General features: G+C 38.4%; 1 protein-coding gene across 2 annotated transcripts; it reads right to left on the bottom strand.

Moving 5' to 3' along the window:
* Positions 1 to 112: 112 nt before the first annotated feature.
* On the bottom strand, positions 113 to 27,769 carry LOC140951400 (eukaryotic translation initiation factor 3 subunit C-like). Of its 2 annotated transcripts, XM_073400639.1 has the most exons (29): positions 27,617 to 27,769; positions 26,137 to 26,202; positions 25,532 to 25,608; positions 24,523 to 24,635; positions 23,728 to 23,778; positions 23,351 to 23,425; positions 22,833 to 22,872; positions 20,763 to 20,869; positions 20,067 to 20,203; positions 18,636 to 18,765; positions 18,446 to 18,541; positions 17,954 to 18,023; positions 13,600 to 13,699; positions 12,860 to 12,959; positions 12,315 to 12,433; positions 11,753 to 11,876; positions 11,268 to 11,310; positions 10,468 to 10,715; positions 8,178 to 8,303; positions 7,625 to 7,690; positions 6,973 to 7,060; positions 5,714 to 5,797; positions 5,276 to 5,373; positions 4,669 to 4,718; positions 3,772 to 3,837; positions 2,977 to 3,064; positions 2,231 to 2,323; positions 923 to 1,001; positions 113 to 307 (listed from the first exon to the last, which is right to left on the bottom strand). In XM_073400639.1, exons 1-29 carry the CDS (start codon positions 27,718 to 27,720, stop codon positions 153 to 155), a joined length of 2,793 nt encoding a protein of 930 aa, XP_073256740.1. In that variant the 5' UTR covers positions 27,721 to 27,769; the 3' UTR covers positions 113 to 152. The 2 variants fall into 2 exon arrangements, with proteins under 2 accessions (XP_073256740.1, XP_073256742.1); XM_073400641.1 differs by lacking the exon at positions 3,772 to 3,837.
* Between the last annotated feature and the right edge of the window lie 119 nt (positions 27,770 to 27,888).

The raw sequence follows: 27,888 nt of genomic DNA, 5'->3' as shown, positions 1-27,888 counted from the left end.
TGATGACGTCACTGTGAAAACCATCTATAGGCTTGGCATCATAGATTTATAGATTGTGATACTTAAGGCTTCCTACAGTTATCGCAAAGCACAGCCGTGTCTAAGACAAATATTTCAGGAGTTCCCAAGGTTTATTGACTGGTGTTTTTATATCAGTAAGATGCTTGTGATTGCTGTTGCTGGTAAGATCTGTCATATTGCCGTCCATATCTCTCTTGCCAATTGTACCGATCCCCTCTGTCCTGTTTTTCAGGCCTGTCTTGTCTGTCAAAATGCTGCTGATTTTGACGACGATACCTGCCTTGACCTAAAGAGGAGATTTAACATTTCTTTTTAGCAAATGAAATCTCAGTGGAGCAAAGCTTACAATGGAACGAGAACTATCTAACAATAATCAGACGAATAGCTTGAGTCCTCTGAGTAAGTACTCGCCTCGTTGACTATTTCACTCGTAGAAAAGGAGAGCGAGCAGCCTAATTGTTTTAGTGGAAACTAAGTAGCATACTGCCTTCAACTCTACACAAAGTCTTGATGAAAGCATGTAAAAAAGCCTTTGTTTACACAAATTCAACTCCCGAAAGCGTTGTTTGTTTTTCACAAAGAAATTAGTAATATATGCACTTTGTACCATTAAGAATTTTCATTCCGTCGTTTGTAACAGCTTTAGTTATTTTTAGAGATAGCATTATTGATTAGTTTATCCGCTTCATCATCAGAAACATCGCAAAAATAAATTGTTGAAGAAATTTGCCATTGTTTGTTTTTACTTAAAAGGCCGGATCACTCCTCGCTACTGAAATGAATAATGGGGTACATTAGCCAATCAGGCAACAGAATTCGAGATAGTGTGCAAGTTGGTTTCTAGAGATGTGTTTTAAAGCCAGTATTTTCCGTACAAAGACAAGCCTAATTAGGTCCGTACCTTGCCTATCCTTGAATTGAACAAATCCTCCGTGCCTTGTGTCGTAAATACGTTCATTGTTTTCTACCAGTGTGCTGACCTACATGAAAAGGAACCAAGTATCAAATCACCCTGAACCCTTCTTTAATCAGCGTAAGGCTGAGTGCAAACGGACGCAACAACTCCCAACATTGTTGCGCCAACAATGTTGGGAGTTGTTTCGTACGTGTTGGCAGTGGTGTGCATACGGATGCAACAACTCCCAACAATGTTGGGACCTGCAGTGCATCGTGGGAAGGATACAACCTATAAGTCTTTGTAACTCATGCGTAATGAGCGTGCGTGGCCCCAACAATGTTGGAAGAGCTGTGCAAACGGATCCAACATTGTTGCGCCACGCTTCGGCGATCACGGTACAGGAGTACAGGTACGGGAGTTGTTGGCTGAATAGTTTGACCGGTTTCAAACTTTGCGCAACAACATTCAACAACATGCAACAGAATGTGCAAACGGACGCAACATGTAACATCCAAAAATGTTGGGAGTTGTTGGCCAACAACGTTGCGTCCGTTTGCACGGGGCTTAAAACCCAAAGTTGGTGTTGTGGGATCTGTTGCTGGTTGGCTTTTGTGTTGTGGTGTGGGTACTGTTCACTGTCTTTTCAATCTTTTGTATGACGTCATTTGGTGATTGCACTCGTCCGCAAACACCAAGTAACTACCTAAAATCCCTAAATAGCGTTGTTGAGTAATAAACACAAATGATACAATTCACTATTTTCCCATACACCATAATGCACCTTGTTCGTCCCCCAAAATTTTGCATAACCATCGTCTTCGATTTCTCTTGGGACAGCTGTAATACCCAGGAGAAATTGGTAACAATGGTTATACAAAATTGTGGGGGTAAACAAGATGCATTTAAGACCCTGTTTACATGGAGTGGGGGACCCCGGTCTAGTGGGTAGGTTTCTCTTGTTTTATGTCCCCAGAGCGAAACAAAAGAAACTAACCCCACTAGACCGGGGTTCCCCACTCCATGTAAACAGACCCTTAAGTCTACGTGAAAACGGTGAATGTAACCACAGACCTCAAAAACTAAAAAAAGCGCGATAAGTGTGCAGTATATCTCGATCTTTAAGCCTTGATGAGACGAAAGAAGCGCGATAAATGAGGCATATATATCTTGTTCTTTTAGCCTTGACGAGGTGAAACAACGTGACCAAGTTGTTATAGGATGCTGTTTAGCAAGATAAAAATTTCGGGCGAGATAACTCTGGTTTCGGGAGACTTGACCGTAACTCCACTTTACAGAATGTAAATTAGTTACCTTATCAGCTAGCTGTAGTGCCATACTCTGGAGAAGAGAAGGTTCCGCTCCTCTGTGCATTATAACTGTTTGTGTTGGCTCATCCCAGGAGGCCTGCAAGAGGAAGGTGTAACCCTTGATAAACGATTCACTCTTTAAAAGAGTGACCAATCATTATAATTATAATAACGAACAAGTTTCAAGGTCCATCTTGGAAGTGACGAGGAACAACCGGTACAACCAAAAGAATGGACACTGCACTAAAAATAGATTTACACAGATTTGCTCGGGGCAAATATGGTACAGAAAGTGCAAGCGAGTAGGAAATCAAAGGCAAAGATGGTAAATACCGCAATTGCATACCAGCTTACATGGGGTTATAAATTCGAGGGCAAAGGAGATATTTACCTTCTTTACCCTTTGTGTAGTTTGCACTTTTTAGCACCATATTTGCACTGAGTAAATGTGGTGTAAATCAAATTTTTCGTGCAGTGGTACAGATGAGCCTCTTTTATCTCTTAACAACAGACACCCGAAATTGTCGCTGCTGTCTTCAGTAATTTTCTGCGACTGTCTATACTATTGAATATTTCTGAGATGTACACTCTGTTCCGGCTCCAACGGTGTACTTGCCAAAATAGATATCTAGTAGCATTTAGTATTCTGTAACACCACGGCACTTGATAATGTCACCAATAATACAAGAAATACATAGACACGTTTTGGTAGAACAATGTCCTTCCAAGCAAGCAATAATCCATACAAACCTGTAATTCCTCATTGATGATCATCTTGCTGATGGTGCTGTGTACAACGGCAGGAGGTAAACCGAACATCTCGGCCAATGTAAACAAACTGCAAAATGATAAAAGCAACAAAAGGTTTAATTAACACGCAAGTCAGACGTAAATTCCCTAACATGCAATAACTGATGAGAGATGTAAAACTGTTTGAGTGATAAATACAGTTTTAAAGCCCATATCACACAGTCATTTTTAAGATAAGGTGAAACTATTCAACGATCTCCAAAGCCACGGAAAGTCATACTATACCTAGAACAGACATCATTTATATTAAAGAACACAGGCCCACTTTATATTTACGTTCCAATTGAAACCTAACTGCGTCTCTTGTGTTGTGCTTCACCATTCAATGTATAATTCAATGGCACACTGAAGTACCAAGATGGCCCAATATTCTGTAGTGGAACTTTGGGAAACATGATTACGTGATTTCGTGCGAGCACAAAAATGTAATCGAGTCGAGTCGTTTTCTTTATTAAAAGTGGAGTTTTGTACAAATCCTCTCGTATGTCTACAATAATACGGGAGGAATGTTTTTCTCACTTTTTTTGTCAGGGCATTTCAACCTTCAAGTGTGGCACGTATACATGTGTTAAACAAGTCTGGCCCTAGAAGGAGGTGGCGGGGGGGAATTTTTTGAACAAATTTTTTCTTTTATTTTTCAAAGTCAGCAATTAGGTCTGTTTTTATAAATAAAAAATATATCTTTTTCATCAACATACTGTAGAATTGACAAAAAAGTTAAGATAAAGCATTTACCTCAATGAATCATAGACACTGTTGTAGGTGAACAGGTATGTTCTCAGGCTTTCCTCTTGAATTTTCCTATATTTTAATAGTTAAAAAAAAAGGGATTAAAGAGCTGCTACAGTCTATAAAACAGGTTTGCTGCTTTTCGTAACCAACCAACTGTTGGTTAGGTCTTTTTAACCTCCATGTCTCTGAGTCACTGATTCCTCTTCTGTTAGAACCCAAATATCAAAGAGTTACACCGGTAACTTCATACCAGGGTTTGCAAATTTTATTGATGAGCAGAGTCACTGTGACTTCTGCTTCACAAATTTTGGAGTCATTTTGGAATATTTGGAGTCAAGTATCACAACGAAAAAAGCCATTTTCAGACTTTCCAGCACGTGGTCATGGCATGTATACACTATCGTTAGGGATACACAAAGTAGCTGTGGCGGTCCGCTGACCTGGAAAGCTCAAATCCATGATGGCGGTCATCGAGTAAACTTTGATCGTAATTTACCCTCTTCCTGTTTTGTCGTGCAGTATAATTCTTTAATTTTGATGATTTAATTAAGGTTTACAACGTTTACAATTAACGTAAATCGTATTTGTTGCGAAAAAGATAAGGAAAAAACTGTGTTTGTTACCGAAAATTTCTGGAGTCGAAGTCCAGAAATTTTCGGTAACAAACAGGGAGCGAGTCGAAGTGACTCCTTCCGTAACCTCAGTGGAGTCATCTGAACAATTTTGGCGTAAAATACGCCAAATATGGCGTATTTGCGAACCCTGCTTCATACCAATTCTGGCTCCGATTAAAAGAGCACTAAATGCAGCCAACAGGCAGTGAGAGGAAGGAAATATTCCAGCAACTAAGTTATGTAGCTTATTTGGTACAAACGAAGTAGCGGGGGAGGTGTTTAATACCTTGTTAACATCTCTTGAACTTGTTCAGTATTCCGGAATAACTTCCACACCTGACAGAGATAGAATAAAACACATGTAACAGAATTTAAAACCAGAATCTGCCTGTCTACCTAACCACTGCCTGGCTAGTTCAGCTGGGAAAGCCCTAGTCTCCTGAGCAGGAAATTGGGGGTTTAAAGCCCGGCTGGACCAACACTCAGGGTCTTTAAATAACTGACAAGAAAGTGCTGCCTTTTTAATGACATCTGCAAACACTTAGACTTTCTAATCTTCTCGGACAAGGACGAAAAACCGTAGGTCCTGTCTCAAAGCACTTTCACTTATATGGTTTTTGTGGGATGTAAAAAAACCCACACCTCTGGTTGAAAAGAGTAGGGGATGTACATCCGGGTGGTGTGGCCAACCTTTCCTGGGTTGGGTGGGTTATCTGTAAGGAGAGACTATAGCGATAACTTCAAAATCCCCCTTCAGATGTCATAATGGCTACCTATAAACAGACAACAGACATGTGGACAAGACTTCACACGACAGTGTTGCTTTCTGCAACAAACATAATGTTACATGTCTGTCTGTCTGTGAATATTTGTGTCATGTTTACTTCAGTTACCTTAACAGCTAAGATGTATTCACTGCACTGTTTCCAGTCTCCTTTCTTCATAGCTTTGGATGCAGCTACTACGTGTTCACGCATGCTCTCTGGAGGACCTATATTACCAAAACAATAGGCTGATTTAGCAACAGGACGGGAACGTCAGTTGACGATGGGAAAGCGCGCGGAAAGGACTAAACACGACTTCCGCTGCCCAATTTGCCGCTCTGCCATTGGTCAAGCCAGTTGTTTAATTTGCGCGCGCCGTCGTCAACTGACGTTCCCGCTCTGTTGCTAAATCAGCCAATAACAAAAACAGGCCTCAAATTTTGCATAAAATAAACTAGACGGTGTAAAAATAAAAATAATGACCTTATTTTTCACAAGGTGACTTCATCTCAACTCTATTTTTTCACAAACAAATGCAAGCTATAGATAAATTATCATTTTACTAACCAACTAGAGTTTGCTTTTCACTTTGCCGTAACTGGTAGTGGAAGCTCTTGCTGAAAATACGAGGTCTGTAATCATAGGCATGAGCTAAAAAGAAAATAGGACGGTTAATAAGTAGAGTCACATTTTTTCAAGAGGTGACTGAATTAAAGCCCGAGTGCTCAAATCCCAGTCTTACGTCCAAGCACCCTTTTGATTATTGGACAGTAAGTGAATACTGGGTCAATGGCACTGACTGTGAACGAGTGCTTTGCACAGGTGAAAACAATTCCCAGCTAGGCCACAGTGCTTGGTGGAATTTGTCGGCAGCTGATAGCCTGAATTTCATCCGATTACTTCGAGTCGTTATTACTCCCTTAGTAACGTCTGAATCGACCGGCCATTAATGCCGTCCAGTGACATCACTACTCCTTGACCTTTGCTTTAATTCATGCAAAAAGTAAAACACGATTTTCAAGTGGCAAACCGATAAATATCGTTTGGAAATGTCTGCATGATACAGAACTGCTTTATTTTTTTCGATCGTAATTCATGTTTAACGTTCAAACTATCAACTGCATGCAGTACAACTCTGAACCGGTTGTACTGAATTCTATAATCAAACTCGGTCGCAATCACGCAATGAAATAAACACACACACGGAACACTTAGTTCAAAAACACAAAGATGTGCTTTAATTGAAAAGAAGCTATTTGGTCCTTAACGAAGAAAAAAAACAAGGAAACAAGAAAGAAAAGCTACCAGAATCATTACACTTGACGGTGAAAATAGCAAGAAGGTCGAATTATAACATTGATCTCAGAAAACTTCACGTAAACAAAATCACCGGCCGTCGAAACCACATAGCGGCTCTAAATGAAAAACCTACCGACTCTCCGAAATGATTCTTCATTCGCAGTTCAATTTAGCATTTCAGTTTCCAAGACAAGGGCAATTTTGCTATTTAAGATAAAGATAAAGCTTATTGAAATGTTTGAACTACAAGAAAGAATGCCAGGGATGCCATCCGCTGAATATCAAGCAACAATCCCGGTAAACTTTTTGATAGTTAATCATAATTATGCGAATGTTTAGACAATCAACCAATCAAAATCACTACCCAGTTTTCGGGTAATGAGTGACGTCACTGGACGGCATCAACGGCCGGTCGATTCAGGCGTTACTGAGGGAGTAATAAAGACCCTAAGTAATCGGATGAAATTCCGGCTAGGTAGCTGATAGCCGAGCCAAAATTGAGCAGGATCCTTATGCTACAGACTTACCAGCCATCCATGGGATTTCTATTAACATTGCTGAAGTCAAGTAAACACACTCCAGAAGCTCCAGGTTTATGTGCATGTGGAATGGCACCTGGTATTGAGAAAAGAGAAATCATTTGAGCTTTAACTTTTTGACTGTGTTGAAGTACAAGTACAGCCAACTTCCTATAAGACTGACACCTTTGGGACTGGCAATATGTGTACTTATTAGAGAGGTGTCTGTCTTAAAGAGAGTCAAATAAAGGCAGTAAAGAAATTCAGGGACCAACTCTCGGTGTCCATTTTAGTGAGGTGTCCATCTTATAGAGGTGTCCTTTAAGGGAGAGTTGACTGTAACCTATGGGGAATTCACTTCATCAGAATGGAGTTACTGCTTCTTGCCAGGTCTCAAACTCACAGGAAGAAAAGATATTGTATAAGTTGAAATAATGCATGCCCTGAAGCTGATTCACAGAGAGCTGCTCAATTCATAATAAAGTGATTTCACTGATAACGTAATTTAAGGATGAACAAAAAGCACGGAGGCTAGTTTTTGGTATAAAACGTTTATGAAATAAAGGACTTTGTTGACAAGATGAGTGACTAAACAATATTAATATAAAAATAATTTTCAAAAGAAGAGAACATAAAAGACAATTTTTGGTGTTTCAAATACCTGTCTTCTCTTCTCAATCTTTTCTTGTTCTGGAGTTCTTTCATACTGCCTTTGCTGCATCAGACCCTTAAAGGGAAAAGGAATGTACATTGGTACAATTTTTCATGCCATTAAGACAGGTTTTCTTCTTCATGAAAGACCCTAAATATAAATTTACCCTACCACACTGCATTCTTCTGTGTATCTGGATTAATAATTGTCCATGACATAAAAGACCTTGTCACCATCATTATTTAAAGAAAAGGCCAATTTAGCAAAAATCTGCAGTGACAAAGTTCACTACGATAGAGTTTTTGAGTGTGGAGAAAATCAGTTAATGTAAATCACATTACACAATAGACTCATAGTGACAAGCAGTACTGGCATCCTTGTATGTTGACAATCAAGCTTACTACATACATTAAAGTATCATGCAAAGTGAATACAGTATTGTCCTCTCATCTGCAGCGTTACCATTACCACTAAGAAAGTCAACCACCACTTAACTGTGTTCTGATTACTAATAATGTTATTGACATTCTACTGGTCAAAAGACAAGGCTTGAACTAGATACCTGTGCGAGAAGTTCCTTTGCTCTTCCACTAGACTGCACATCGTGCAAAGCATTGTGGGCATCTTTGATCATGCCATGCCTAAAGGCACACAGGCCCAGTTGAACCATGGTTCTGTTGTACAGAATCTAATGAGAGAATAATGCAGTTGGAATTACTTAGGTTTCTATTGAAAGTAACAATTATTAAATATCACAGCCCCATAAAAAAAATGGCACACCATAATTTTTTCTGCCACTTAGTTTGAGCATTTAATAAAATACCGGTAACTTAATTTGAATAGTTCTTGTACCACTTGTGATGTCATCGACTTTCAACTTTGAAGCACAACTGGACAAAGAGAGATTTCACAACAAATCCAAATTTTACTGAGAGATGCAGTCAAAACAAAAAATTCATAATAATGACTGGTGAATTTGAATGGACATTCCATTGGCAATTCCACGTTCTAAGGAATTATTGCCAAATTTGTTCCTACAGGAAAGAAACCTAGTTAAAAAGGTTGTGGGGATTAGGAAGAGAAATGAAATGAATGGACAGAAAAAAAAGCAAACAAACAAAGACATTGATCAAGCTTGCTCTATGTTTTTTTCTCAAAATGCTAAATTTTTGTATCTGGCATGCTAAAACCCACATGGCAGCATTTTTGCAGCTGGAAGAAGACAATTATTGTTTCTCTTGAATTTAACTTCATTTGCATGCAGTTTAGGACAATTTGGCTATTTTTGGTCTAAATGCTTCCCAAAACTGGTTTGAATAGCCTCAAACCCTGTTTCTTTTCAAGCAAAAAGGTTCAGATGCAAACGGATTCAGTCTTTGAGCTTCAGAGCTTATTACATACTAGTGTAATGTATGCTTCTCTACTAAGGCTACAGATATGTGAGAGATCTGTGGCCAACTCTCTTGAAACATGCAACAGTTTGACAACTAAGTAACCTCAACACAAGATTAGCCAGTGCCATTTGATCTGCTGCTTTATCTACCACATGTATAACACTAAGCTCAGAACTACACAAACTGAGCTTTTTAGAAACATGTGGACATATACCTCTGCCTCAGAAAAAGTTTATCCATTGTTATAATACAATGTAAAACCCTTATTAAAAGGGCAGCAGTAAAAATGTTAGCTATTCCTGATTGTAGTTTGTTCAAGCCAAGTAGGGTAAAGACAAAAGCACAAAAGGCTTTATAGACCTTTTTCATAATGGCAGCCTATTAACAAATGGGCCATTTCCGAATTCCAAAAAATCTCACTTTCAAAACGATGCTAAGTGTGAAACTTTTGTTGTGAAAATGAGTTTTATTTGCATCATAATTAAAAATCATTTTCAAATCAACGGCTTCGCACTTAGCCTCACTTTGAAAGTGAGATTTTTTTGGAACTCGGAAATGGCCTATTCTTTTATATGTACGCTAATTAGCCTTTCTGACCTTGCTTGAAAGTAAGAATTCTTTTGTATTTTGCACATGCTAATGAGGACGTCAGAAAGGCTAATTAACTCCCAGAGGATTGGTTTGGGATTGGTTTGGGACACCAACATGGCCGCCGTTTCATTGTTTTGGGACACCAATATGGCCGAGGTGACGTCACGTGAAAACACTCTATAACTGGTATGCTTAAAAGTTTACAATGGGTTTTAGATGTAGAGCTCTCTTTTAGGTCAGATAGCTCAGTGGATTTGCTTTAAAGAAAGGGTTAAAAACTGTCGGGTTGCATTGAAAAAATTACATTTGGATTAATCAACTGACTGTTAGTTGATGTGAGATAACTGGCCTCAAGAAACATACACCTAATTGTAATAACGTTGTCTTAGAAAAATTAAAAAAGGAAAAAGCCTCATAGGAATTAATTAGGCTAATTAAGCCTCATTCTCAGCGTGGATTCATTTACACATGTTGCATTTCCCCACTGAAAAATCACTTTTCAGCTTCAAAACAATACCAATTTTTAACAGGTAAATACAGTGTCCATGTGCGGATGCTGCAAAAGAATTCACTAGGCTTTTTAGCCTAATTAATTGCTATTTAGCTTTTTCCTTTTTTCATTTTTCTATGACAACATTTTTGCAATTGGGTGTATCTACAAACTGGCATTATGATTAACTGCATATTCTTTCTTACAATTCCTTTAGGATAGCCAATTTTCCTACACAAGAATATTACTGCAGTACATTTCTCTATTAACACTTATCACTGATCATGTAGAAGGTAGTGGCAGAAGATAAGCCTTTCTATTCTATTTCTATCATTTCCACATGATTATAAGGAAAACAGACAATATGCCAAGCAAACCTGTGTTGGGATATCAGAATGTTGTATAGTTTCCTGAAGATGTGACATCAGCATCAGATCACGTGCCTCAAACCAGCGATCATGTAAAGCATAATGATATACATGGCAAAGCATGGCTCTGGTTCGAATGCGGTCAGATGTATCACGTGAGTATATGAACTTGCACATTTGATCAACCTTTTCTGATGACCTTTGACTTTCTTGCTTTTCTTTAAGTTCACTTTTCTCTGTACACTTTTCTTCATCATCTAATGTCATTTAAAGGAAAGAAAATCAATGAATCAGTCAATCAATCAACCATTCCACTGGTGCACAATAGTAAGGTATATCAGTAAACTAGTCTTTTGTACTATACATATATGATGAGAGAGGACTAAGCCAAGACGCAAGTTGGTGGTAGTACTTCAATCCACTAAACTGTGGGAATAGAGGAAAATTTGAACATCACTACAACACCTGCTTTTGCTACATGTATCAAATTCTTAAATTCCCAAGGAATCAACTTTGGAAATGCCTTGTCATAGTTTGGCTCTTCATCAAGCATTTTCCTAACCAAACTGAAATCAGGAAGACGCTAGCTTTAAAGAAGCAAAAACCAGAGTGACCAGAGAGAAACTTCCTGGAGAGTCAACAATTTCCACCAACAAACTTAATGCTCGCATTGAGGCCTTTCCTCTGGGATTCAAACCCAGGCCAAACTGTTGGGAGGTGAGTGCTCTTGCCCCTGTGATACTCTATATTGTGAAAAGATCACCTCTTATATGATCACAATACTGGAATTAATACCAATAGGTACTAACCTGCAGACTCTTTTTCTTTCTCTTCCTTTGTATCAGAGTCAACCTCAAACAAAAACAATCATTATTCATAACAGTTTCTTTCAACAGAGTCCATTCACTCACAAGGTGTTAGAGCCACTGACTTGCCCCTCTAAAGGGATCAATTTTGTCTATTGATAATCCACGATTCAAGTTTGAGCTTGCCATTTGTCTTGATGGGTGGGGTGGGTCTGACACTGAACTTCCAAGGTAACCTTATTTTTCTTCTGGTAAGTTATGGCTTTTTACTAAAATGTTACTTCTGCCACTTAGTAAAAATTGAGATGAATGGAAAAAATAACACAAGTTGAAGGTAGAAAGTTTTTGTATTTTAACTAAACTACTCTACATGTATTAAATGCAAGAGTTGTTTGCTGTTGGTGTTTCCTGAAAACAAACACTGTAATCATTGTCTTTTTTTAACAAATTAAGGTGTCTTGATATTTATTAAACACATTGTTATTTACCTTGTAGTACAGATGCTCAATATGTCGCAAATACACTCTGCAAATTTCGGATCTTGAGCCATTTAACTCCACGTATCCTTGTAACTTAGTAATGATAGCACAAACTTTTTCTTCATCTCTCAATCTAACACGATCAAAGTGAAAAAAAATGTATACATACACAGGGATGTAGCTAAGGAAAGACTGAGAAGGCATTTTTCTATCAGTATCAGTCAAGCTGGCTATTTCACTCAACTGCACCTTCAAAAATTCCCATATGTCTTTCTGTTTTCCAGAGCAACTTGAGCCAATGGTAAGCTCTTTTTCAGCCAGTGACATCCCTGCATACAGCAAACACATCTCTAGCATCAGTCCAGAATGATTCAATTTAGGTCCTTCCCCCCCCCCCCCCCCTCCCCCTTACACACACACTCAGACCTCTTCTTCAAAGAGGCCTCTTCACAAAAATTGGGATGAGGGGAGGGAGCTCTCCTTTTTGCTCTGTCCAGCCTCTTTTAAATAATAAGCAATTATTGAGCAGCGTCTCAATATTTTGCCAAATATTTCAAGCAATGGTACGTACCTTGTGACATATTCAGTGGAATGGCAATCACAGCCTTGAAGCATCTTTGTAAACTCATCATCCATACGTTCTACAATGACCAGAGGGCACCCTCGCACTTTGATTGGTTGATCTGCATTCTAATTTTGAAAGGACAAAAATAAAAAATATATACAACTTATTAGCAACAGTCCAAGTTTAACAATACAAAGCACAACAAACAAACAAAGAACAGATACACATGTAGGTATCCCGAAAATTGTGCTACAGAAAAGTGGATGATACAGTGCAGTTTATGTGACATAAGACGCTGGTGGTTTGAGCTTTCTTTGTGTAGCATTTTTGCTACAAGGTTTCATTCAGCCAGTTTTTCTTCTCCCCCTCCCTTTCCATTTGTTTCTTTTCTTCTGAAATTTTCAGTGTGAGAGACACGTGCCTGTTTCTTTTTTTTCCCTTTTTTTGTGGTGGCTTTTGTGGGTTGCACAGTTGTGCCAGATATGAGGGTGTTTTTTGATCTAAGAGATGGCTCCTCCTAAATACTACAGTAACACAGTTGTTCAACTTACTTCAACATTCTCAGATTCTTCGGAGATGTTTTCACCCACAGTCAACTGATCTTGATTTTCAATCAGGATGTCCAACAATTCCTCAATTTGATTCAAACACCTGCAATAGAAGATGACAAGTTGATAATCATACTACTGGCCTAGGGTAAATAATGCCCAGGTACAGTGGAGCTTTGATATGATGAACCTCTACATATTGAAGGCCTTGGAGTAATGAATGAATTTCCTTACCCCAGTAATAGTAATAACTTTAAGAAAACGGAACCTGGATATTTAAAAACCATGTTGTTGTGACCAAATTTTCCCAGTCCTCTGGTCAAATTGACGTTCCACTGTACCACTGTACAAATATAGATGTAACGAACAATACACATCATAGGTGGGGGGGGGGGGGGGGGGTGGGGGGTGGAACTAGAGGTCCTTTGTCTGGAGAAATTCCTTCACTAGAACGTTGTATTCCATTCACAGTTTATTTCTGTAGCTTTCAAACATACATCACATCTTTTACACATGTCACCCTACACCTTCTTTGCATATACATAGTGCACGCTGAATATTTTCTCATCCCTGATGATGACGTTCTTGGATTTTGGATTCTAGTTTTTCTAAACAGCAGTTTAAGGCCTCACTAGAACAGTTTTATATTTTTAATTATGCTGCTGAAGGACAACATGAACAGATTACTGTGAGAGGAGTACAAGGAAAGACAAATGGAGCCAAGGAAAGTTGCTTCTACTCACTCTTGCCACATCTCTGCTTTCATACAGGTTGCCACATTAGGATTGTAGTCAAAGATCGATGAATTGATATTGAAAAGCAGTTTCACTGTCATGCCAGCACCTAAAAAGATGAGCACCAAAATATGAATCTGACTTCTCTTGTTGTGCATTTATCGAAGTCCTATAACTTTTTGGGCCTGGACAGCTGTGCTATGTTTGCCATGCTGGTATTCAAGATCAAAGTTTAAATAATTTTGAAAATAATACAATGAAACTATCAGTTTAAAACCAAGAAAATTGATTGGTGTGTGAGCTACATAGTCAAGTCTCTTGGTACAAAATATAGGCCGGATCGTTACAGACGTGACAAAAGTGTCAAATTTGGCACAGAGCTTCCTTAGCACCTACCGATTAATACTGGAGGGGGTGCCCGTTACAAATGGTCCTAATTACAGATAAAAGGGGGGTTAACTTTCACCTATAATAGCAGATTGGGTCCCCTGTGGCAAGTACTCTTCTTGTTTGATTTGGCTAAAAAACATTTGTTCCAAATTTTTAAGTTTTTAATTTGGTAATGTTTAGTTGTTGTTACACTATTCAAAATAGTTTTACATGTACATAATACTGACTAGTGCCCAGTCTCCACATGGTAAGTGTGGCCTTGTTCACTGTGCGGAGGGGGACATGCGGGTTTACGGTATTGTGGTATTGAGCTTTTTTTCAAGCGGTATTTCGGTAATTTTGATTTTAATATGAGGTATTGCGGTATCATCTAGCCCTGCGGTATGCGGTTTTTCATCCTTTTCGTTTACGGTATTCGGTAAAATAAGATCGTTCACGGTATTGCAGTACCATTCAATTTCACTCTCCAGTCTAATACAGGTTAATACAATGTGCAGCACGAACCATAGTAAGCTAAACAGGTTAATAAAAGTTAGACTTTAGACTTAATGGTAATGACCGGGCTTTTCAATCGGTCTACCGATCAATAAAAGGTCTTCTCATGTTTTCTCCCGATGTCTAAAGTTGATTTCTGGTGCATACATGCTTGAGGTGGCAAACTCGCGAGATGGATACAGCTTTAAGTAAAACGTGACCAATCATAAAATTTGGTATCGGTATTTCGTCGAGTTTGGACACGGCATTTCTACTAAGACTTGTCAGTGATAACATCATTACATATCAATTTAAACGCATCACAAAGCCAGCTTTCAAAGATGTCATACAATAACATAAAACCCAAATGCATAACATCCTAAACGACAGAATCGTTAAATTTTAACATGCCACATGAACGACCTCATGAACAGTAACTGACAATGTGCCCACTTTGTAATTGTGCAGCTAAGATTAGATTATAATTCGCTTCGTTGGTAACCCTTTCCTTGAGATAATGATTAAAACATGTCAACCTTGTCCTCAGGGGGAAAAAGGGGGAGCAAGGGTAGCACAGTTGGTTAAGGCGCAGCCTTCAGTGAGCGAGGTCCTGAGTTCGATCCCCGGTGTCAACACATCCTTATTTCAACTTCTCTCCTTTCTGTGTAGCTTTGACTAGCTTTAAATACCCTTAAAACGGAACATTAATGAGGGAGGGGGTAAAAGGAGCACACCGTCGACCTCAAGCTTATCAGTTATTATTACTGTCATGACTTATTGACGTAAAATATGGTCGCTTTACCTTTTTCTACCTTGTTATTAAGCCCTGGGGATGAGGTTGTAAAACATGCCTCTCCAGGAATTTTTAACACTCTTTATTTTTTACACATTTGCATTTAAAAAGAAGTGTATGAGGTCCCTGCATGCCTAGACACCTGTAAGCGGCTCATTCAGTTCAGAGTCCTTGCACCAGAGGTCTATACGATCTTTCAAAAAAAGGAAAGTTTGCGTTACATTTTACAAACAAACTAACTTCAGAAGAGCTGAAATTTACAGGAACAAGGCCTCTTTTAGCCAACCAATGATGCATCATTTATGAAAATGAATGCAATTTGTTTGATGCAATTAGGCGAATACCTTGTGGTTACGAAATCTTACGATCATGAATTCCTCAAGAGCAATTCAGTCACCAACTTTTCACAAAATAATGCTGTGGAAAATTAAAGAAAATACCAAAAAAAGGCAAGGGTCAACAATAATTATGGCCTGGTCCCTTATAATGATGGAGTGGTCATGATAAAGAAGCCCATCAGCCCCAACTTCGACCACTCAAACGGATCTCTGACAGATTAAATACCGCAAAACTTTGCATTCACTCATGCCTATGTTGCCACACCAGGAGCCTTGAAATCGGCTCCTGGTCACACCTTGCTTTTATTGCTGAATATCATTTTAAAGAGGTTTACGAAATATTTTGTTAGTAGAGGTGTTTTGAACATGATTGAAATTTAGAGATGGTAACAAAAACGAACACAAAAAAAGTCACAAAACGAGACGCATGAAACAACTGCAATCTAATACTTGTGTTACACTGATATAATGGCTCCTTTGGCTGCCATGCTGACGTTCTTGAAGATTGAAGTAGTATCACAGCTAGTCCCGGGTTAGGTATACCGTTTATTACCAGTTTCACGGTTCCAAAGACAAAGGTGGGAGACCCCAGGTAGGTGAGGTAACCTGCCTAGGTGGGGTAAAAAATAACCCTCCTTTACATGCAATCTTACAACCCCGCCATCCTGGGGTGCAGTTTCTCAAGATTATTGAATGGTCACTAAGCAAGGAAACAAAAAACTGCTGGCAAACTACGTCTACGTTCACTTGCTGCTTTTGCTGCAACCTTCAGTGTTGTGGCTTTCTATTTTTACCTTTAATAATTATGTGAAGCCACCCAGCGCAAAAGTGAATTTTGCGCGAATTTGATGTATCACGAATCCAAGCCCGACTAGCCTGGGTTACCTCACTTTGAAACGTTGACATGGCAAAATTTGACCTCAGCTGAGAGGGTTTCCTGGTGTGGTAGACCGGGCTACCCACCTTGAAGGGTCACCCCACCTATCATGTAAACGTGATCAAATTAAAATGAGAGATTATATGGGCAGGCGGGTTACCCCACCTAAGTGGGTTACCATGCCTACCTGGGGTGTCTCTCCTCCATGTAAACAGGCCCTAAAAGTTAGCCCGGCTCCCTTTCTACAGTTTCAGCAGTTAAACCATTCACCATTTATCATTTGAGTCAATCTTGTACCACTTGAGTCTCACTTTTGCGACTTGATAAGCTGTTATTATTTTTGGACATGAAAGCTTCAGTGCCAAATGTAGAGGCTTCATAATAAACTGTGCTGTTTTTTCAAGCTTGGGCTAATTTGTTTCTTTTTTTCGTTTATGAGACCAGATTCTTTTTTGTTTGTTTTTGCTTTGTAAAGCGTAGACAAACTTCTGGAATTGTAAATGATATGACTTGTGCCACGATGCTTGCTTCTCTGTCAAAACATGCACGTGCGTCCAGCAGATAAAGAGAGACTGAAAGGCATCCAGGCCTATGTTAAGCTGAAAAATTAATTACCTCCCTAGGAAAGAACTATTTTGGGTTCCGTCATTTCGTTATTTGCTCTTCAAGAACAGCTGTCATAAATCCCTGATAATATGTGATACAACAGACTTTTTGACAATTTCTTTTTTCTGAAATTTTGTTTGTGAATCGCTATGCCATACGCTTTCTTTGGCTTAAAGTGACGTGTAATGACAAGTAATACTTGATAAATAAGGCTTAAGCCACACAATAAGGCCTCCTTTAATTGAAATACAATAGAAAAGGAGAAGAGAACCCCAGAAGCTGAGTACTTGCAAGTTTTGAAGCAAAGACGAGGCCATCTTAGAAATGACTTATGAAAATGTGGGCGGACTGTGGACTTGCTTTAAGGGCACAGTAATAATCAACTTAATTATGCAATCAATAAGCTAATAATGAATGGGAATGCTAGATGTTCGAGTGAAATTGTTGTTCACAACATGAGAAGAGCATTCTGAGTGATTTAAGGTATTAAATAACAATTTTCAATCAAAACACCACAGGGACCCCAGTAGGTGAAATTTACAATAATTAAATCCTGTTAAGCACGCTTCAGTGGCATATTTGCATTGGGCACCCCCTCTAATATTCATGAGACTACAATAAGCTATCGCTGTGCAAAGTTTGGTGCTTTTGTCAACTCTGTAACGATCCTGACCTTAAGAGACCTGACTAACAGAACTATGCTACAATAGAAAACATAGTTACCGGGCCTTTTGAGAAACAGGCCCCTGCTCACAAAATGCCAGAATGCCAGAGGAACTGAGGAGTTACTCGTGCAAGGGTTAATCCTTTCTTTGTGGAAAAGAAGCTGTTTTAGCAGAGTGATAACTTAAATGAAACTAACACATCTGCCAAGAGTCTACCTACCCAGCTTTGCATTGTCTGAAATCACCCTCAGTTGCTTAAGGAAATCTATCTGGTCTGTACGATCTGTACCCTGATAAAAAACAAATTTAATAATGGTACATGCACTCTTCATAACTTACAGGCAGAATAGGTAAAGCTTTTCAGTGTGAAGAGTTCTGAGATCATTAAGGAATGGTAAACAATATAAACAATGATTATTGGCTTGGGATACCAGAGAACAATCATGGCCAACGCCAAACATCAATGTGATGGTGTTGAAAGGGTATGCAAATAATGAAGAAACATCACTGCTTGGTCTTATAGGACAATCAATAGAGTGAGATGCCAATCCTTGTTAGGAACCAAGCTATTCGGGCATTAAAACACTCAATCCGTCAACCATTATTAAAAATACTTACGACAGTCTAATCCATGTAGGAATATCTCAATTAACATTGCTTCTAGAATGGAAGAGGTAAGGAATGGAACAAAAAGAAAAAAAAAAACACTAACCTTTTTGCCCCTGGCAGCCAGAATCTCATGTAGTTTTTTCAGCACAACTTCATGGGTAATTTCTGTATCCTTTGAGAAGAGCTGCTTGGCTTTTTCCTAATTAAAGCATCATTTGAATACAGAAAGGTATAACTTTAATGAGAACCTATGTTAAGAATGACACTGCAAAGGGGCAAGTCTTTTTACTTACAGTAGAAGATGAACCTTTCACTTCAGTCCAGCCACCACCATCATCTGCGATATCCTTGACTTTCACTTTAGTGGTCTTTTTTTCTTTGACTTTTTTCTTTTGTCTCACTTTTTCATCACCGGTTTTCTCCCTTTATCAAAAAAATGTAAAAAATAAGAACAAAAAGTAGGTCATTTTAAGTGCTATACTGAAAACTGCCATTGATAAGCCCTGAATTTATTCTTCATAAGGAGCTTTAGAAGGGTTTATTATGGAGGGGCTTTTATTCAAGGGGGCTTAAAAACAGAAAAGAAAACTCCCATCCCATTCCCACTTCAATAGGGCAATTTTTGCAGGGATAGGCGGGTCATTTCAGGTCTTCTGCCGACAGATTTGGAAAGCGGTTTGAAACAAACACAAACTTATTGCCTGGAGCTATTGGCCCTATATCTTCTCGGAATGACTATCTTTATACAGTATTCGATGATGTAGTTAGCCTGTGAGGGAGCTGCAAAACAACGCCCTCCCACAATCGCCACAGGAAAATTGTTGTCTTGTTGCCCATCCGCTCAGTACACTCGTTTTGTTTTTGACAGGAGCAGACGGGTCATTTCCTGGAATGAAAACAACATTCATGCTGGGAGTTTTGCTTGGGAGACCCTCTTTTGGCTTGTCACACAATCAGCAAGGAATGCTTGACGAAGCCCTAAGAACATCTGTGTGGTAGGCTAGGATAATTTTGGTGCAGCATGACAAATTGTCAAGCAAGCTGGCAGACCAATGTACCCCTATTATGGGTGTCTTGCTTTTTAAACAGGGAAACCATAAGAAAAAAACAAACACGACAAAAAAATCAGGATTCAAAAAGAGGAATTGAATTACTAAAACATGACATTTGTAGGAGGAAAAAAACACACAAACACACAAAATTGTATGAAACAAACAAAACATCACTGCCAAGAAAAATATTTCTGACATTAACAACATTTGTTTCAGAATTTCTGTTGCATACTAACATCCCCCCTGAAAGACAAAGTTATGCTCTTGCAGGGTCTACATGTATGCTACAGCCTACAGCCAATATTAGATTCAAGTCCTACACTCATCCTAACCCTATCTCTAATACCTACAATTAGCGACAAAACTGTTGAGACATTGTACTCATATAGGGTAACTACAGGGAAGAAAAGAATCCACACCCCTACCCCCTTCCTTCCTTTCAAAGTCAGGGTGTTTGTTATTTTCTATAGGTAGCTCGAACAGCGGCACAACATTGCATGGAGGAGATGGGGGAGGAAAACCTTTACTTTTCCTTCTGGAAGTCAGTAAAGCGTCAGAATGCCCCTTCAGGGCGAAGTGTCGCAACTAATTTTGTCACCCATTGTAGTTAAAAATCTCCTAAAGAGTACTTACTGACAGTAATGCTGATGTTCAGAGAGGAGACAGACTTACTTTTTAAGAAACATCCAGGCTTTGAGTTGCTGGGGACCCCCTTCACCACCAATATCACTGTCACTTGAAGATGACTCAGTATCGCTGCTCTCCCAGTCAATACTGTCATCATCATCATCATCATCGTCATCTGCAACCTAAAAAAGTTCCAATAATAACATTGGGTGGACTAGTCCTCTTCAATATTGTTGTAGCTGCAGTAGGAAGGAAGAGTGAACAACTGTAGGCAACACATCACAAAAAGTGAATCTATAGGTTAGGCAAGGTTGCCAAAGCCGTTAAGAGACAAATCTAGCATACTCTCTCCCCAACATCAATGAGAACTTCTAGTGTAGTACTCATTTTTGTAGCCTGTGTCACAGACCTAATCTAATCCTGGTTAGTGATCTGTGAAGACGTGCCCACATCCTTGTTCTGGGCCCCAACAGACTCAACAAATTACCAAAAATGTATTTTGAATTTTTTTCTTCAACCTGATTTGCAAATCAACAAAAGGTTTTTTAACAGGCCAATCATGGAACATACTCAAATCTGGGTACACAGGTAGAGTCCCAGAACACAGATTTTGGTGCGGTTTCGCAGATGGACTAACCAGAAGTTTAGTTCCTTCAGTGGTTCAGGCTATAATTTTTTGGTGCTGTGTATGACATGCTGAGATGTAAAAACTTATAACTACTTATGAGTACGAGTACTTACATCAGTTGGCTTAGGAGCTTTGCTTTTATCTGTTGAAATCTTCTTTCTTGACAGGTCACTGGATCTCCTAAGATCATCATCGTCATCATCATCATCATTGTCATCATCTAAAAGAGTAATTAAAATTAAGATCAAAACTTATGACAAAGTCTGAACAAGTACACAGTCACTTTAATAAAGGCAGTGTGCAAAGAACGTTGTGTCCAATAGCCCAGGGCTAGTGGATTTTGCTATCGGGCGAGTGATTTTTGTTCTTAACTTGCCTGACAGGCAAGTGCTGTTTTTTGGGAAATTCAAATTACAGAAGGATTGTAGTCAATCCTGCTAATCAAAAAGGGTTTGGGGGCTAGTTGAAATGACTTGTGGACTAGTGCTTGCTAGCTACAGCTTTCCCGAATGGCAAGCTGTAAAACTGACTTTTTTTGCACTCTGAACGGCCTTTTCCTGTTAGACCTACTGGTGTTTAAGGCACACAATATAGCATAAACTTTTTGTGCTTCCTGGCTTTAAGCAGGTAAAGCACTATGTCAGAGTCCTTGCTACAGTGTCCGTCCGTGTGTCCGTCTGTATGCCTGTCTGTATGTATGTCTGTCCATAAGGACATTTCAATCATTTTTGTGCGTGCACTAATGCGTAACCTTAAAATAAAAGTATAAATTCTCATATGATGCCTCAATACATTTCGTACACAAGCAGTAAAGAGTTGTTACAGTATTGATTTAATTCATGAACGTCTACTTTATTCTTGTGACCACTCTGTTTTATAAAGAGTTGTTATGACAAGGAGGAATTTGATGCTGATTGTTCTAAGGGCTTTTCAAAAACGTTAAACAGGATATTTAATATGGTCAGTTATTCTAAAAATGTATGGAAATGACATGGCTAGATTTTGTGTTTGCTATTCCATCAGTTCATACTTCCTTTGTGCGTTATTTGAGTTGCATTAGTGGTAAAGAATATTTTTGAATCATCCGTAGGATTAAATATTGGAATTCACACATGGTGACAAAATGCACACACTCGCTCTTTATCTAGTTGCTATATTATTCTTATTCTTTACTTTAAAAAAAGTAAATACGAAAAACTATTGACTGTTAGAGTATTGCAGTGAAATTCTTTGTATCCTGTTGTGCGTTTTGCAAACTTCAAAGGAATTTGCAGTTTTTCTGTTCCGTCAATCATCTTAACAGACCTCTTAGGAAACACATGTTTGTTTGCATGAGTTCAAGGTCTTGGTTTGTGATTCGTGTTTGGTAGATTTCGATCCGTTTTGTTTGTTTCATGTTTCAAGTTTGTTTTGTGTTTCAAGGTTGTGATCGTCCTGTTTCAGGCAATAATCGACTAGTTAAGTTGGCTTCACAGATTTTTCTGATCTTTCTTATTCTTGTCATTTGCAATAATAAAGCAACGTCTGCCTCCTTCCTGTGACGAAAAATCCACTCACTATCACGATTTCCTTCACTATACTTGAGCAGTCTAGAGTCATTCTCAGCCAGGTTGGGTGAGCACATTACATTGTGATTTGCGTTAGTCCCGCCTTCACTACAATGATTGACAGAACAAAAAAAACCAAAATCCCTTTGAAGTTTGCAATACGTGCAGCATGATACAACGAAATTCTCTGTGAATAACCTGCTTTTAAACTCTTCTGAGAATAAAATGAGGCTAAATGTAATTAAGGCGAAGTTAAACTCAAAACAATGTTGGCACCAGCTCTCATTCTGTGGGGGAAGCCCAGGTAAGTTGAAGGGCTTGAGGACTTTACAGATCAAGTTGCAATTAACTGTTTCGCATCTAAGTTACTTATTTACTTCCCCATTCCTCCCCCCCCACCCCACTCAAGTATTAAAGTTTATACTGTGTTTAATAATCCACTGATCTATTTGGTCAATGTGACGGTGGTGGTTGCCGCTCACTGGTTGCCATGGATATATTATATTCATCTCTTACAATCCACTAGAGCATCTACTGTACACCCAACGTCATCTATTGTTGATTGATGTAATTCATCCATAAAATGACTGATTATTTTACTAAAATCATGTCATTCACATGTCTCCAAAATCTCACCTGACTCTCCTTGGTCTGACTCCCCTGATGCTACAGGATTCTGTTATGAAAAAAAAAAGTATAATCACAGACAACAATAATATTGAATTTTACCTTAATACAATACAGTGCAGTACATAACATACCGTAAAATTCCGAAAATAAGCCCTGAGGCTTATATTTTTTCAAAGGCCCTTTTTTAGGGGCTTATTTTTGAAGTGGCTTATATTCGGAGGGGCTTATCTACCGATGGAAAGTTGCGTTTCAAAATCGATTGGGCTAGCCTTATAGTTGGAAGTAAATTTACCGTTTTTGCTTTAGTTGGAGGGCGATTTAACGGAGTGTTTTTGTGTTACCGGATTGGGGGGCTTATATTTGGAGGGGCTTATTTTTGGAATTTTACGGTAGCTTTCTAAGGGTGATATGCCTAAAAGTGAGGTCAGATTGCAAATGGATAGAACGTTGTGCTTATGTGTTGGTTATCTAAATTAATAATGCTGCTATTGGATAGGACAGTGGCAATAATTTACAAAGCTTACCTCTCGATACTTCAAGATTTCTCCTTCAAAATCCTTATTGTATTTCCTCAACTTCTGTCTCAACGTAGCCAAAGCCTGTTTCAGATGACAAGTCATGTTATGTTTAGCGAGTCAATCAAGTACAAAAAATAGTTTTAGCAATATTCCCACTAAAAAGAACTGGGGCAGGAATGGTCAGGGCACAGCCATATCTTAATAAAGCCTCTTGCAGAAAGAAATTAAGGTGTAGGGAGGAAAACTTTAAGGTAGTGTTGCAAAACAGTACAATTTCATTCTATAAGAAAGCCGCCGATTTAAAAACCACTACATAAAAATGAAAGGCTTGTTAGAATCTTGATCTTCAAGCTGAAGGTATAAGTTGTACTGCACATACTCACCCTGGCATTTATTTTGGTCAGCTTCTTACGACCTTCAGTATCCTCCCAGTTCTGGTGAAAAAATGAAACCGAAATACTAATTTTCATTCCAACTGAAAACACTAATAACATTGTTGTTGTTAGAATTTTTTTAAAATTAAAACTAATAAAACAATAAAACCTCCAACAAGCCAATGCAATGGCCATGCCAATGCATGCTGCAAATAAACCAACCCTTAAACTTTTTTATACAAAATAAACAATGTTAACATTTTAACTTGAAAATCACGTAAGTCACAGTTAGGGATTGCAGGGATTTGAGATTAAACCACTGTAATGTTGTTGAGGTGTACAGTACTTCATACCAAGTTCCTAAAATTATGATTAACCCATACAGATGTACCAAGAAAATTATACTCTGGGCCTAGTTGTTCAAAGGCTTATTGTCACTAACCCTGAATCTCTGTTTCTGTTTTTTGTTCATGAGCTTTTTTTCCCTGTTCATTTTTACTATAGTCATTTACATGTAAGAGCACCTGAACATCAAATTGAAGGCAAAAATCAACAGGAATGTGCTTTGAAATTTAGGGTAACTTTGTGTCAATTTTGCTTGAAAATGATAACTTCAAAATTAATTCTGTCTTCCACATTTGATCATGAACACTAATAAATATGTACAGCTGTAACCTTTCTGGTAAAGCCACAAAAGTCACTGCTCTTACCATGTGAGAAATGGATCCTGTGAATGACCCTTACAAAGGGGAAAGGGCTATTAAGCTTTGGAAGTTTAAATGGCATCATTTTTTGTTACATTACCTCTTTTACAAAATCTTCCAGCTCGGCCAAACCACGAATATAAAACTGTGGAATACCTTCCTTATCAACCACAGCTTTTGCTTTGGAAAATGCTTTTCCAAGATTCTCGAATTCTTTGAAAGAGAAAAGAACAAATAATTAATACTTCCATAAATGTAATAGAATGACCACTAAAGATGACATTTTTGGATAAATCTTGGTTCTTTGAACTTTTTACAATGTACTTCAAATGATAAATTCAGACTAATTACAAATGTGCCTCAAGCTTAATTTCTTCCTTGTCAATTAGTGTTCAAACAGCAGTGAATACGCTAGCTGTTTGTTTACAGGAAAAAGCATGTGAAATGGTGTCACTTGTCAGAAGGAGGCAACTGTCAGTTAAGGAGGCATGAAAAGTGGCAAATCACCAGATCAAATATCCCATCGCAGTCTGACAGAGTCTATACCCATGGAAAGTGTGCTCTTCTACTCACTGGGAAGTGAACGAAGTGGAAAAAATTATTCTTGCCCATGGCTGGGAGTGGGGGTCAAAAGAACTACTGTGAAATTTTCAAGGCAAAAAGATTTGCACCATAATATACTGAAAGCTTTATTATACATACAATCTATTTGGTGACTTTTCATATAAATAATGTATAAACCCTCTAGTAATATTACAATGGAAGTTGATAGATGATGACATTTAGGTTTATGCATGCATCTCACACAGAGATCACAACAACAACAGTATATGTACAGTGTACATTAAGTACTAACTCTAGTCTCGACAGTTCAACTCTGAAGCTTTCAACTGCATCTCACGGTCATGTGACTCATGAGTATTCAGTGACATTACAACAAGTGATGGTGGGCACTTCATGAGCTCCATCTCCACAGCCCAAAAGCTTCAATGCTATTATTTTTGTGGAGTTTTAGACTACACATACAGGTAGTATTCAATTCCAAGTTCAAGAATGAAACTCACGGTATTTTTTCAACTGTTTATACTGGAAAAAAAAGTCACACAAACCTGTCAGGACTTTAGAAATATCCTTTATTTTTTTATGATTCTTCAGCTGTTTGATGGAGTTAGTTAACTCTTCAAATCTGCAATTTAATTTCAATCCGAGTCTTAACAAAAGCTAAGCTGTCATGACATAAATCATATTATTTGCACTCTGCACTCTGACAACATTTTAATGATTAAAAAAAATATAAATCAAACTAAGGATTAATAATAGAATAAAACTAATATGAAAAAGCAACACCTGTGTACAGTGGTGAAGAGAAATTTTATTTTGAACATAATTATGTACGTGTTGTACACAAAATAAACCCTTTTTTTACAATCAAGAATTACAATGTAACTTTATTCATGCCGTCAGTAAGAGAATTTATTTATTTATTACAGACAATTTTTTTCAAAAGCCCCTTACTCACATTTCCTACACTGTCATACTAATATATTCCTTTACCACGCCCATGAGGTGTCATAACTATTTTGTGGCACTAGTACCATTTCTTCCATCAACATAATTTATAACAAAACTATTTTCATGTATTTCTTATAAATTTACCTGGCCTAAGTTAAACCATGAATGTTAAAAATGTTAAAAAAAAAGAATGGGCTGTTACCGTTTATCCTTTTGGCTTCTTACAACCCTCTTGGTCTCTTCTTCATCATCACTGAAGACAAAGGCCCTGGAAAAAGAGTTAAAGCAAAAATTACAATTCCTATTGAGCTTTCATAAACCATTACTCTGTTTATTAAAAGGTATGCACGCAAGGTTTACAAACTAATACATTATATTTCCAAGCCAAAACCACTGAGAACTGCAACATAGTCAACTTTCTCTAAGAAAAGCAATACTGGATCCACACTATTTGAGTGTCCAATTACAGCTAGAGATAAAATCAGACAATAAGACTGATCAAGAATGGCGGCAGGGACTGAGAAGAAGAAGAAGAAGTTTAGACCCAAGTCAAATTTAGAAGGATTTGTATGGAGTCATCAGAGCATGAATGGGCTAATATCTCAGAGGCAATTTGCTCCGAAATGCTAATTTTTGGCAAGTAGGCATCTTGGACGTTGTTCTTTCAGAATATCTTGACAAATCCCATAATTTCACAAATTTAATTTTTATGACATCATCACTTTAGAACTCTATTAACCATATAGAATGATATACTTTATTTTGGTAGAAAAGGAATTTGCACATCAAAATTTACAGTTATAATGTGGGAGCAACTTCAGAATACCTAGCCATAAATGTTTGTGTTTAATGTACTGCTACCATGGTCTGCAGTGGGTGAAAAGGAAATTGGTGTGCAAATGTACTGCTACTGAGGTCCATATAGTCCGTAGTCGATGAATTTAAAATTGACTAAGTATGTAAACCTATTGTGACCACAGTCTGTAGACACGTCAGTGAATTTGAAATTGACTAAGCGGGGTAAATTACTGCTACCGTGGTCCATAGTCCCATAGTCGGTGAATTTGAAATTAACTAAATACATAAATGTACTGCTACTGCGGTTGGAGTAGTTCGTCTGATGAACTTTGCCAAATTTTGAACTCATGCTATCCCATACTTCATTTCATCTAACATAATGCCAATATCTTTGCTATAGTTATTTCAAGATCTCCTCTGTCCTGCATTATGCCCGGGGGGGGGGGGGGGGGGATGGGCACGCTTGAAATTGACTGAGCCAGTAAGAGTAGTAGCAGGAGTTATTGGGAAACATTCAGTGACCAGGTATTCTGAAGTTTTGACATAATGGGAGCATGTGTGATGACTGTGATGTTAGTCTAAATTTCCGGATCAAACGTCGCTTATTTATAAGTTTGTGAATGGTAGACAGACTTTACCCCTTTAAGTTGTTCTAGCTTGGCCTTTTTAAACTACAAAAAAGACTTAGAGGCCGCAAAATGTTCTACTCGCCAATAAGATATAACCTGTGGCGTCTTCAAATGAAGTCGTAACTGTTTATAACACTTCAGAGTAAAGACTTGCTTATAAATAATGATCCATGGTACGAGGCCAGTCGGATTGTCTCGATCTCGATGATATCTAAGGCCCCTCTAAGGCTATTGTTTATTTCCTCTTTCACTTACTTGGTAATAATAGCCGCTGGTTTTTGAACCACTGGCTGTTCATCTTCACTAGCCGAGGACTCACTCTCTGAGCTTCCGGCGGCGAAAAACTTTGACTCCGCCATTTTATCACAGTCACAAGAAAGACCTCAAGAAATGGCGGCCCACGTGTCTCGTGTTGAGCCCTTGATGTAACAAGGCCAGCGGAAAAAGATTGGCGCAGAGAGACAGCTCATATATCATTCCTATAGTGTATTGAGATCGCGGTACAGTATAGGAATCATATATGATGT

Source organism: Porites lutea, chromosome 11, assembly GCF_958299795.1.
Source record: "Porites lutea chromosome 11, jaPorLute2.1, whole genome shotgun sequence".
Taxonomy (NCBI): domain Eukaryota; kingdom Metazoa; phylum Cnidaria; class Anthozoa; order Scleractinia; family Poritidae; genus Porites; species Porites lutea.
Note: the sequence above shows the minus strand (reverse complement) of the source record. Positions and strands in the feature narration are given on the sequence as shown.